This window comes from Camellia sinensis, chromosome 4 (assembly GCF_055761805.1).
Source record: "Camellia sinensis isolate YWXY chromosome 4, ASM5576180v1, whole genome shotgun sequence".
Lineage (NCBI taxonomy): Eukaryota > Viridiplantae > Streptophyta > Magnoliopsida > Ericales > Theaceae > Camellia > Camellia sinensis.
The window spans coordinates 6,430,827-6,445,255 of NC_138964.1; the positions used below are offsets into that span (position 1 = coordinate 6,430,827).

Consider the following 14,429-nt stretch of genomic DNA (forward strand, 5'->3'; position numbering starts at 1 on the left):
CTTGGCACCACACTTGGAAATTTGGAGGAGATGTTTATGTCCAAGGTCGCAAGTTACGGGGAAACAGTCCGATTGATCTTCAAATGTAGATATCCTTATCGGTAGTGGCAAGCAACCAGCAAATACAAAATATTACCGATAAATGACGATGAGGCGTTGAACACTGTTTTAAGTATCGGTGGAAATTTCGAACCACCAAATTGTTTGGAAGTGTACATTCAGAAAGAGGTTGTACAGAATCTTCCGAATGTAACACAGATGGATTCGCATCCGTTCACTACATTGCTGACACATGGGGTTGACACGACAGCATTTCAGTCTCCTATGTATGAATCAAATGAATGTTATGCAGCTGGCTACACACAACAGACATTTCATGGCCATGGTGGAGAATCAAGTTCACATGGTGGATACGAGACTTAATTTCACAATAACACCCAAGATGTGCCCACCTATAGCCATCATATGACTCCAGTTGAAGTTGCTGGTAATATGGCTGAAACGGTTAATTTTGTGCAGTTTGCTGACAGTGACATGTACGGTCCTGATGTCGCCCTAGACAATGATGAGAATGAAATGTGTGATGAAGAAAATTTATTGGGCGGATCAGATGATGATGATGATGAAGAAGATGATGTCGACGCTCCCGTTGATATTCAGAATGCCCCCATTCCACCTAGACCTGAAATCCCTTTCTTTGAAAACATTAACATGGGTGGTGATTTTGACATTAGTAACCGCGATGTCGTTCCCCGTAACCGAATCTGGAATGCTGAAAATCCAGAGTTGGACAAAGGGATGGTTTTCGTTGATAAGAAGCAACTCGTACATGCTGTGAAATTGTACCATGCAACAAATAATTGAGAGTACAAAGTCGTAACCTCCAAGCGAGACGTTTGGGTGTGTGCTTGCAAGCACGACTGTAGATGGTGGTTGCGTGCATCTCTTAGTAAGAGACATGGGCTTTTTGAAATAAAGCAGTATAGGGGTCCTCACCATTGTTTATACCCACGAACGAACAGGGACCACACAAATATTAGCTCCAGTTACATTGCTTCTCATCTTTTAGGACAAGTTGCGGTGAGTATACAAAATAAATGTTTACATTTATATACACATTGTTTATTTTAAGTGTTCACACCAAAATTGTGTCTTTAAAGTGTTCACACCAAAATAATCTGACGCATAGGTATTGTTGTATGCAGAACGAACCTGATATGCCCATTAAGAATGTCATCGAAGACAAAAAAATCCATGAACTATACTATACATTACAAGAAGGCGTGGCATGCAAGGGCAAAGGCAATTCGAATGGTATTCGGAGATTGGGATGAATCATATATGATGTTGCCTAAATTCATGTATGCATTACAAACATCTAATCCTGGCACCATCGTGCAATGGAAGCATAGATATACCGGAAATACAACCATTATGCCCGTCTTCCACTTTGTTTTTTGGTCTTTCAAACCCGTCATCGATGGATTCAGACATTGTAGGCCTGTTATAACCATAGATGGTACATTCTTATACGGGAAATACACTGGTGTGTTGCTTGTAGCAACGATTGTCACCGCCAATGGCAAAGTACTACCGCTTGCATTTGCTGTTGTCGACAAGGAGAGTTTGGAGTCTTGGTCGTTCTTCATTTCAAATATCAAGGAACATATTGTCATGGACCGACAGGGAGTGACTTTGATATCCGATCGAGCTGAGAGTATTTTAGCTGCTGTGAGGCGGCATTGGTTGAATCCCTCGCTCCAATTTGTTGGATATCATCGGCACTGCCTTCGACATGTTTGTAGTAACTTTAACACTACGTTCAGAAATAAGGAGCTGAAACAACTTCTATGGAAAGCAGGAAGTGCTCATCAATGACGAAAGTGTAATGGTTACTTACAACAAATACAGGCTATTGACCAAGAAGCCATCACTTGGGTTTACAAGATGAATCCTGAGGAGTGGGCCCTTTCGTATGACGGTGGACATCGCTGGGGGGTATTGACTAGCAATGATGCAGAGTGCTTCAATAGCGTCTTGAAAGGTGCAAGGAACTTACCTATCTCAGCTATGGTTGAATTTACATTTCGGCGGCTTGTAAAATATTTTGACGAGATGGGAGCCCAAGCTGAACTAGATGTACGAAATGAGTTCCAATACCCTAGACAGATGCAAAAAACTATTGAGGATGGCATCGCAAGGGCAAATACTTTCAAGTTGATATCATATAACAGGTTAGTTTGTAATATAAATTAAATTATTGTTATTATGTTGTCAATTTAACTACACCTAAAAACATGAACTTCATTAGTTTCAATTATAATTTTTTTATAGGCCACGCCGCGTGTTTGAGGTGCAAACATCTTTTCGCCATGGATGAGGTCGCAATACACAAATTGTGCGGATGAATCAACCCACGTGCAGTTGTGGGAAATATGAGATACGACACTATCCATGTTCTCATATGCTCGCTGTAATGTCTGAATGCGGTGACAATCCATTCGAGTACGTTGATCCAGTAAATAGGCTTCCTGTATACATGAGGGTTTGGGAAACTAAATTCAATCCAATACCGCATCAAGATTATTGGGCTGATCCGCAGTGGACTTTAATGCCTAATGTACTGCGTCTGCGACAAGTGAAACGGGGTCGTGCATCTATGTCTCGTATTCCGAATGAGATGGACATATCAGATAGGCGTTTGACCGCTCGTTGCAGTGAGTGCCAGCAGACAGGTCATGACAGGCGAACATGTCCGGCGCGACTTGGTCGATGAAGACTGTAATACTTACATATTGTAATAGATCTTTTTGTAATTCTTTATTTGTAATAGATAATTTTCTTTTCTTTTGTAATTCATTGTTTGTAAACGGGGTCATACATGTAATAGAACATTTTTTATTTGTAATAGATCATTTCTGTGGTTTAATTCTTTATATATTGTAATTGTTTTATTTGCTTGACAAAATTTACAACTATCATAGTTTTTATTCTCTACTTCATTCAAAATGTTTATTACAGAATTTTATTTAAAATCACATAGTTCTTCTTTCATTTTAAGATTTTAATATTTCGACTGATTCAAGCATTTTGTACATTTAGAATTTATGAATTACATGTACGTAATTTACAAATTTTTTACTTTATTGCAAAACAAAAATTACAAAATCAATAATGAAGTTCTGGAATATGCCATAAATGTAACGAATTTTGTTAAATATGTCAAAATCAATAATGACGTTATGTCAAATATGCCAAAATCAATAATGAAGTTTTGAAAAAAAAATGATCATTCCATTTTGTTTGTAAATATTGACATACAAAAACTATCCACATGTTATTGGTCATTATTAAGCTTATGTAACTGAGATCGTAAAATGACTTTGTAAAAGATTTTTATATTAGTCCGAAGCATAGATAACGATAGGTTATGTTCAATTGCTTATCATATTTAATGGCACATAATATGTAAAATTTTGATTTTAGTTAATTGCTTCTATGTTAATGGCACACAAATTTATACTTTTAAAATAATCGACCACATTTATTTTCCAAGTCGTCATGTACATAATAATTTCAGCTTAATTGATATAGTTAAATTACATGCTCACCAATACAGTTTTTCAAAATGTATTTGTTTTTCAACTGTACAGGCTTCATGGCACATCTACCTGATGAGGTCCCCCTTTTGAGTCATCCACATCGGGCTGACAGTATATGGGAGGACCCGGTATGCAATAACGTTTGTTGGACTTTACACGTACAATGAAAATACACTGCATTTTGTTTTTCATTTCCTTGATAATGCTATAATTTAAAATCCTCATTCTGTTATGCAGGACCAGTCCCGCACCGTGGTGGCATGCCGACGGGGAGATTCCGTGCTGTGGGATCGTCCATTGGACCATAGAGTCTTGCAGTGTCTACTACGCGCGGGATTCTATGGTGTATATCGTATAGGCCATATCAGACTGGACCACCCACTCATTACTGCTCTCGTCGAGAGATGGCGCACAGAGACTCATACATTTCATTTCCCGACCGGTGAGGCCACCGTCACATTGCAGGACGTATCTGTCCTATACGGTCTACGGATTGATGGGCGAGCAGTTACTGGACTTGACCCATCATTGACGACGGAGCAGTGGATAGCGCTATGTGCTGAGCTATTGGGAGTAGCACCTACACCTGCAGACTTACAGGCAGGTAGAGTGAGGGTGAGGTGGCTGTCGGAGCATTTTCAGGGCGATTTTCCAAATGATGCTGCAGATGAGTTAGTACAGCAGCATGCGCGAGCATATATTCTGTGGCTTATTGGGGGGGACTTCTCCCTGATAAGTCACAGAACCTGCTCAAGCTGATGTATTTCCCACTGTTGAGAGACATTGACGTCATCGGCCAGTACAGCTGGGGCGCCGCGGCTTTGGCATGCTTGTATAGGATGTTATGTCGAGCCACTCAGGTGGGTGTGACTCAGATCGGAGGACCCCTTGTCTTGCTACAGGTTAGTAAGAATTTTATTACATGTCAATTCATATTGTATGGCATATATCAGTATTGTAATTGCGTTCAAACTATTGCAGATTTGGGCGTGGGAGAGATTGATTCGCATTGCCCCGTCTAGGCGGCAACTAGTTGCTCCTGGTGAGGTTCCCATCGGGCAGGGAGACATGCAGATGTCGGCCGGACCTCGAGGTAGCCGATGGAGGGTTGACATGAGCCACGAGGTCGTATCGACCCACGTAGTGGTCGTGTATAGAGACCAGCTTGACCGGATGATAGATGGCGAGGTATGAAATTTAAATACCTAAATTTTAATTGTCATATGGACTGTATATGTTTATGAGCGATTTTTAATAGACTTGTCGTTATTGTAGTTTATCTGGCAGCCTTATGCTGATGTCCTCCACACGCTCCCAGACTACTGCCGCCTAGGTGAGGATATATGGATGGCGAGAGTACCACTCATTTGTTTTGACGTGGTTGAGTGGCATCTCCCTGATCGTGTCCTCCGACAGTTTGGTCGGGTCTAGGCCGTGTCGGATCGGTGTGACACCGAGTGGCGGTTGCATGCGACGGATAGACGTGGCCGAGCCAGCACTGACTAGAGTCAGCATCATATGCGATACATACAGTTGTGGGATGCCCGTCGCGACACTATTGTACAGGCTGACTGGAGCGATGGGGTCCTCCCCTCTCCCGACCCTTACATGTTGTGGTATCGGCGACATACACACCTACTTGTCGGTAATCCGAGCCACCTGTCCGAGGCCGGATATCAGGGAGTTGGGCCTTCTCTCGAGTCATTGGTGAGTAGCGTACTATATCTCTGATAATTGTTAATATCATAATTGATTATTTTCAGTCAACTATAGCCTAATATATCTATTTTTTTTACAGGTGGTTCGAGCTGGGAGGTCATATCACTTGGCTGAGGACGCCATTTTCAGACGTGATGGACAGCTTGGTCTGCAGGCCCTTGTAGAGATCAGAGAGTTATTGTACGAGGTTATCCAGCATGCCCATCGGGTAGATCGTCTGCATTTTGGGGACTACGGTGTACACACTGCAGCAGCTGCTCCAGACACATCAGTCCCGTCCACGTCAGTGCCTTCCAGTTCAGCGCCAGCCACAGCAGGTCCTTCGACTTCAGTCACCCCACCACATGATACCCCATACATTTCTCCATATTCCCCACACGTACATCTTACCCAGCATGCTGACCCTGACCCTGATTGGTCACCGCCCCGCTTCATACATGATGTTATTACCCCACCCACCCAGTTACATCCTACTTTTCTGGGGAGTACTTCGACCGCGCCCCGGTTCATGCATGATGTTGCTACCCCACCCACCCAGTTACCACCTGCTTTTATGGGGACTACTTCGACCGCGCCTAGGAGTACACATGATGCAGTTCTCACTGACATCTCACACATTGATGATGAGGGCCATATTGAGCCAACCCCAGAGCGCGAGGGAGAGGTTATGGTCGTGGGGACGTCGCGGCCGAGGTCGGGGTGCGGGCAGAGGCAGAGGTCGTGGTCCAGCTGCAGATCGTGATACAGTTGCACCAGACGAGGGAGTGGGAGTTTCACAGCTCACAGCAGTATCTGATCTACAGGCACAGGCAGGATCAGGGGCATCAGATGCAGGAGAGGGGGTGTCACACTCACACTCACAGGCTCCACAGGCAGTCAGTGGAGGGCAGCATGCAGGGGAGAGAGTGCCAGATATTCAGAGAGTGTACCGTAGGAGACCGAGGAGGGAGATCCACGGTCAGGGTTGTGGGACTGGGGGCAGGTTAGGGCATTAGCGGTTGCGATATGGACTATATAGGTTTTTTTTTTCTTTTTTTTGTTTGTATGTGTCAAACTTGTACAGCTGATGTAAGTGTCATACTTATTTATTCGCAATTATCATTTCACAATTTTTTATTCTTATTTATATTGATGAATCACACAAATCTGTTTCACATCTCTACCCCTCTCTCATTATCCGTAATTTAGGAGAACATAAATTACAAACGCGTTTGGTTTGAACAAAACGTGTAAAGAAGCTATAAAAAATATGTTTGTTCAAGGCTAAAAATAATTGAAATATCTCGCTTCATTGATAAGTCATGGTAAACCATTACAAATTGCATGCATTACAGAAATGCCCTGGGCGTTCATCCAAACAATTTCATTCATTATTATCATCATCTGACATCTCAATATCAGATTCATACATAACATCCATGCTCCAGGCGTAGTACTGGTGTGCATCATCCATTAACCCATCTTCGGCACGCTCATTTGCGGTCTTCATTAGCTCGGACCTCTGCAAACGTTGGGTCATGGGATTAACCTCGTCGCGGATACGATGCAATGCCCTTTGCAACAACTGTGGAGTGTCAGTTGGCATACGCATGGCTAACCGGCGAGGAAATTTAAGATTAACTTCACGGCATAGCTCAACGAGAACGTTTGCTCGAGTTTTGCGAAATTCCCACTCAGCTCTCATGGTATTGACGGTGGCACGTGAGTAACGCAAATTTGGATTTAATGGGTATTGAAATTCATCTCCATCTGCAACCCAATAGCGACCCATTGCTGAATATAGATCAACCACCGTATATGTCATGATCATATCGGTAGAAATAGATGTAAAACTTTTGTTGTGGTATGCTACGATATTTATACCATATATACACATGGTAGCTGTATGTATGCAATTTCCTGTTCGATCACATGCATGCCACTGACCTTATACAGTGCATACGGCTGTCAGGACTCGACTTTGTGCAGTCATGAACGAATCAACGGCCTGTAGCATCGGCTATTGTGCCGCAGATGCAGCGATGTCTGTGACTTTGTGCATAATTGCAATGGGCACAGTACGTAGGAGGTATGTGACTTTGTGCAGCGATGCAGGGATGCATCTGACTTTGTGCAGTGATACAGTGATGCGTGTGACTTTGTGCATCACTGTAAAAGACTTTGTGCAGTGATGCAATGCTGCATGTCACTTTATGCAGTGATGCAGTAATGCATGTGACTTTCTTACTTTGCCATGCTTGTATACGTTGTGACTTTTTTCTTGACATTACGTGATGCATGTGACTTCTACAGTGTTTACCTAGCAGGTGACAATAAGATAAAATAAAAATCGGATGACTGTGAAGTTCATTAACTGAAAATAAGATAAAATATAGGCACCAAAGTTGCAATCGTGTTTACCTAGCAGGTGACCATTTTATTATGTTGGTGAGAAAAACAATGATAGTTTATGAACAATATTACTTTAATACAAAGAAAATTTCATTTTTCGATTTCATTTATAATTTCTCGAAAACACTTATACGTACTGAAATCGTCAATTCCAAGTGAGTACTTATTGTATTACAAAAGTAAGCATGACAAAATAATTTCATGTGCCGATGTGACAACTCACTGCATTTTGTTTTATTTGACAACGCACTGCTCGAATATGAAGGGATTGCATTGTGATTCTATGGCCTACAATTATTATTTTATCTTACAACCACGTCTGTGACTACATCACAGGTACACAAAGTCACGGATAATCAAAATTACATGAAATGAATAACATCAAATAATATCACGTGTATCACTTATTCCATAGTGCCCTACCACCACTATGATGTGTATAAATACCCCAGTATGATGTTTGTTGAAGTCATAACAATAGTAATAGATATACAATTACTATTATTATTATTATTTTTAATTTTATTAACAATGTCTTCAAGAGGTGCAGGAAGTTCACGCCGGCAAAGAAATCCGAAAGTGTGGCTGCTACCTCCATTTATGTATGACTACAAGAGCGAAAAGTACTCAAGTCCGAAGGATTATTATGCTGGTATCCGAGCAGAATGGGCGTTCAGGGTCACGGAGCAAGAAGGATTGTATAATGATCTACGTAACTTTGGGGCACCGGTACCTCATCGTCGTTCATTGACCATGGCTAGACGAAATGTGAGTGACTATGAAAAAGCAGTTAGCAGAATTAAGAAGGAGAACAACAGGATGTTGATGCGGAGATGTCGACATTTCATGCTTCAGCTAGCCACTGAAATGGCAGAAGCAAGCAACAGAGATTTGACAATGGTTGAGCGAAATAATGTCTTCAACAATGAAAAATATCTCTCTGACTACTACATGTCAGATGACGAATAAGAAATCAAACACCGTTATCTTTCATATGTTCGTTCGTGGAGTGTAAGACAATGTTGTTGTTGGTGTAACGTACGGATGTATTTCAAGTATTTTTGTTATGAACCTGAAGTTTATGAAATAACTACATTTATAAGTACACATTTATGAGTTCATGACTTTCTTTATTGAATTGCAATTTGTTAATGAATGTTCTGGATTAATGAATGGATTAATGTATGTTCAATTATGTGAATACTTAAAACACATAAAATAGATCAGGCAACTCGGAGAAAAGGTTCCCTTAACTGGGGCTGCTGAAATATGGATGAAATTACAACGAATTTCAATCTCCATCAGGAAAGAAGAAAGAGTCACCTTCCAATTCTTGAAAGTTCAGTAAAAATTATGACTCCGGTAATGAATGAGGGGTTGACAAAAAACTAAACTCGGTGAATCGAACTACCGCCTTCAACAACACATAAAACATAACAGGTAGGTCGGTGAATAGCTTCCCAAATGACAAGAACAATTCAAATAGTCATACTTTTCAATGAAATATAAATAGCGGGTCGTAACCTTCATAAGCTTCATTTTTTCACACATTGAGTAGTCAAATTGTAGAGAGACTTGTCAGTATATGCAGATAGATTGTGAAGTCATGTGACCTAGTGCATAGTCTTCGGTTTTATTGATTTGTTTATTACAGTGACAACTCATCTCTTATTTACATATGTGGGATTCTCAACTCAGAAAGTCACATGGCAACAGTGAATTCACTGATTTACCTTACTGTCAGCATGCCTTTATTTTGTCTGTATATGCAGATGGATTGTGAAGTCATGTGACTTGGTGCAGAGGCTTTGGTTTTCTGGATTTTTTGCTCGATTTTTTTTTATTACAGTGACAACTCATCTGTTATTGATATATGTGTGATTCTCAACTTAGAAAGTCACATGGCAACAGTGAATTCACTGATTTACCTTACAAACAGCATGCCTTTATTTTGTCCTTATATGCAGATGGATGGTCAAGTCATGTGAATTGGTGCACAGGCTTTGGTTTCCTCGATTTGTTGCTCGATTTTTTTTATTACAGTGACAACTCATCTGTTATTGATATATGTGAGATTCTCAACTTAGAAAGTCACATGGCAACAGTGAATTCACTGAATTACCTTACAGTCAGCATGTCCTTATTTTGTTCGTATATGCAGATGGATTGTGAAGTCATGTGACTTGGTGCACATGCTTTGGTTTTCTCCATTTTTTGCTCGACTTTTTTGTTACAGTGACAACTCATCTCGTATTGATATATGTGGGATTCTCAATTCAGAAAGTCACATGGCAACAGTGAATCTACTGATTTACCTTACAGTCAGCATGCATTTACCTTACAGTCAGCATGCATATATGTGGGATTCTCATTTATCCGTTCATAATCAACTATATAAACGAGTAAAGGTGAAGACACAACCTTACAACTCAAGGTGAAGACACAACCTTACAACTCATTTCGCCCTACGAAATTATTATTCATTTGTTTTAAAAAATTAGCATGGCTACATGGTTCATAGGAGGGAGTGGGGGTCGCAGAGGTGGTAGGAACTTGCAAATGGGTGAAAGTTCACGACGAGGAGGGGGAAGGGGAAGTGGCGATGCTGAAGATGAAACACCATTTCCTTTCTTGGATGCCTCTTGTGCTTATCATGATAGGTTTGGGAAGCGACATTTTGTCATGCCCAAGTACTATCGAGATCCATGTGGTTTGGTGGAGGATCCATCAGAAAATCAAATAGGATATGGTTATGCAAAGGCTAGACTTCTTAAGTGGCCCGCACTATTTATAGAGCGAGTGCAAAACGAAAGATTATGTCGGGAAAGAGGACTGAAGGTGCCAAAAGCACGTTCTGTTGAGATCCAAAAGGAAGATCCTGATAATGTTGATCGACTATGTCAAACACTAGAACGTGAGATTTCTCAAATGGGTCGTAGATTGGCCCGCGATATGCAGCTACTCATACTTAAGAAGGATGCCCAGAAGAACAAAACAGAACCAAATGTTGCGGCTATCAAGGCTATCATGGAGGATCCTGAACTTGTCTCTGACGCTGAGCTTTCGGATTGTTCAGACTCTGAGCCACCTGCCGATTTAAGCGCGAATTAGGTGTTAATGTCTACACTTCGGCAATATAACAACTTGCATTAATATGTAATGTCTGTGTTAGAGTAAGTATAACTGTTATGTTATGTTTATGTTTATGTTTATGTTTAAGTTTATGTTTATGTATTGTGTCTGTCAAATGTTACGGCTATTAATATGCAATATTAGGTCATGAATTAGGTGTTTGTCTATCTAACTGTTATGTTTATGTATTGTGTGTTCAGTTAAGAGTGTCCAGGATGTATGTAATGTGTGTTCAGTTCATGGTGTCCATAATGTATTTTTGTGGGAGAATTATGTCTGTACTAGCTACGTAACTGAAAACTATTACATTTGCAACTTCAGTTATGTTGTTTTCATACCCGTATGAGTATTTTGTAAAGTACTGACTTCGTATATTATGTATTAAGTATTATTACAAAAATGTTGAGAAATTTTATTTTAGGAGCTCTCGCTGTGGCCTTTGTCTTCTTGGCCTACTCCGCGGTGGTCTTCGCGTCTCACCCTTCGTCGTTGCTCGTCGAGTTACACAGTGTGTGGGTGTGCTTCGAACTGTACAGCATGCATATCACATTCTAACCCATAACAAAGACGATACAAAAAAATAAATTTTATAAATGAAAACGGGTACAAAACGGTTTTACTAAACTGGTTTACTAAACTGATTTTTTGAATTACATTCTCACCTTCTAACCCAAAACAAAAGAATAAATATATATTTATGTTTAAATGAAAACGGCTTTCGTAAAGCCAAAATAATTTTCTACATAACACCTTCCAACCCAAAACAAAGACAAAAGAAAAAAAAAATTACATGAAAACGACTTTAGTAAAGCGAAAAAAAAATAATTAATTACACAAAACAATAAGCAAAAAAAATATTTACATGAAAACAACTTTAGTGAAGACGAAAAAAAAATTTTAATTACATTTTCTAAATCAAAACAAAGACAAAAGAAAAAATGAAAAATGTAACATGACAACGGCTTCAGTAAAGCCAAATAAATGAACATGATTGGCTTAATAATATCTACATGAATATGATTTTGAAATTATATATATGAAAAATAGTATGTAATATTATGTAAAATTTATGAATTACACATTCTAAACAAAAACAAAAGAAAAAAAAAACATATTTTAACATGATAATTGCTTTAGTAAAGCCAAGTACTAAAATATACAGTGTAAATATATTTTTTAAAATATGTTTTATGTTTTTTTCTTTTGTTTTATCTTGAAAATAGCGTTTTATTCTAACAAAGTTTATGTTAAAAACGCTGGGCGAAAAAAAAAAATATCTGCTAAAATCGCTATTAGCAATAGCGTTTTTTGGCAAGAAAATTTGAACTGAAATCGCTATTAGAGATAGCGTTTTTTCTGGGAAAATTTTTTTGTTATCATCGCTATTAGAAATAGCGTTTTTTGGGAAATTTTGTAAAAAGCGCTAATAAGAAAAGCGTTTTTATCCGGACAAAAACTAACGCTAGAAGCGCTATTTGTAACAGCGACTTCTTAACCAAAGTCGCTATTTGTAATAGCGATTTTCCTGTTCATCTACTTTTATGCTCCTAACAGTAAAAGCGCGAATAGTAATGGCGCTTTAACTTAGTTTTGGAATTCCATCAGAAGTTGACCTAGTTTTGAAAATACAATGAAAAAAAGGCTTATATTGAGAAAAGGCCCGATAGAAATCTCATGGGAGGTAACTCATTTATTTAATTATTTTTGACAAACAAAACGTTTCGGTAGCAAGTATGGCTGCTACTGCTACTGCTAATGCTAAATTCTGTGTCTTCCCAATCTCCCTATGGGAGCCCGATATTTGTTCTCCCATGGTTTTCTCCAAAAGATTCGGCTCGTCCGCTTCTACTATTATTACTGTCTCGACACTCTTCTCTCCCATCTCCATCTCCAGGTCCAGGTCCAGGGCCGCAACCACCACCACCACCACCACCACGAAATTGCCCCCTCGACGGAAGGAAAATATCGAGTCGGAGAGCGACGCCATATCAATTCTGAACGAGAGGATACGCCGAGACCAGGCGGGAAAGAGAGAGGCTTCGATGCCCCTTGTGGACTCGGAGGAGGCCGATAGGTATATTCAGTTGGTGAAGGAGCAGCAGCAGAGGGGTTTGCAGAAATTGAAATTGAAGGGCAGGGGCATGGGGGGTGATATGGTTGGAGTTGGAGGAGGAGCATTCAGCTACAAGGTCGACCCCTACACTCTTCGCTCCGGAGATTACGTTGTGCACAAGAGGGTCGGCATCGGACGATTTGTTGGGATTAAGTTCGACGTTCCCAAAGATTCCACCGAACCAATTGAGTATGTCTTCATAGAGTATGCCGATGGAATGGCAAAGCTCCCTGTTAAGCAAGCCTCTCGCATGCTCTATCGATATAATCTGTAGGTCCTTCCTTCATTTCCCTCCTCTACTCTCTCTCTCTCTCTCTCTCTCCCTCTCTCTCTCTCTCTCCTTTTTGGTTTACCTTTTCTTTACTAAATAAAATAAAATAAAATAAAATACACTAATACTATCCTCACCTTCCCTTCCTCACTATCATGCATTCAATATATTTGTTTTGCAGTTTTCATTTTCACTAGATAGAAATATATTTTCATTTTCAGCTGAATATTGTGTAGCCCTTTACGGTGGTTTAGTATGGTAAATAAAAAAAAAAAAAAACAATTATCAAAATTTCAAAACTATTCCAATATCATACATATCACTATAGAAAAATCATCATAGTATCAATATCTATACGACTTTCAAGTAATATGAAATGGAAGAAAAATAAATGTCAATTAAATACGCACAATAACCAAAATTATTTTCTTAAGTTTATTTATGAATTAAACAAGGAGTCAGTCTTTGTCAATATTCTAATTAATGGTGGGTTGAGTTCGTGTGAAGAAGAATATGAAAAAATTAAAGGGTATATATATAACTTTAGAAGGAAAAAAATTAAAACATTTTCAAAACCTAAACTAAAAATGTAATTTCCCAAAACACTTGCCCCCCCCCGGCTCTTTACTAGCTCTGTCACTGGCCCTTTAAATCCAATACTAGTGTTCATGATGGTGAGAATATTATGCTAATTATGTAAATATATTAGATTGATTGTGTGAATATTAGATTGATTGTAGGAATATAGATTTATTCTTATTTCTTTTTTTAGATTAGGTGCGGTTGTACTCTTTGTATTACACAATTGAATATGCAGAAAAACATTCAGAAAACTTACATGGTATCAGAGCTACATGATTGTTGATCTCGTGGTGGCTAAGATTTTGCACAAACTGATTCTTTCTCGGGTTCGTCTAGTTTGATCAAATTTGGTTTGAAGTTTCCCTTTGTTTGAAGATTCATCTGGTTCGTAGTCTTCCTTCTGTTTGCTAACTGGTTTTCCTTCGTGACTGGGTCTCATGCACGACCGGTTCTCTCTGTATCGTTGGAGGTAGATGCTTGGCTCTCTAGTTCGTGAACACCTTTTGGTTCTTTGAAGTCATCTTTGAATAGCTGTTGCGAGTCATCCAACCCAAAACTGTGACCCATCTCCTTTGCTATGCATCTCAGTCTCTGGTTCTCTCTCCTGTTCGCGATCCTT

At 39.6% G+C, this 14,429-nt stretch overlaps 1 protein-coding gene across 4 annotated transcripts in view; it reads left to right on the plus strand.

The window, feature by feature from the left end:
- Window positions 1-12,523: 12,523 nt before the first annotated feature.
- Window positions 12,524-14,429, plus strand: part of LOC114272105 (DEAD/DEAH box helicase) — a 59,469-nt gene continuing 57,563 nt past the window's right edge. For all 4 annotated transcript variants that reach the window (XM_028213775.2, XM_082924179.1, XM_082924180.1 and 1 more), the window contains exon 1: window positions 12,524-13,227. In XM_028213775.2, the coding sequence (XP_028069576.2) occupies window positions 12,578-13,227 (650 nt within the window). In that variant the 5' untranslated portion in view covers window positions 12,524-12,577. The remainder of the gene's footprint in view (window positions 13,228-14,429) is intronic.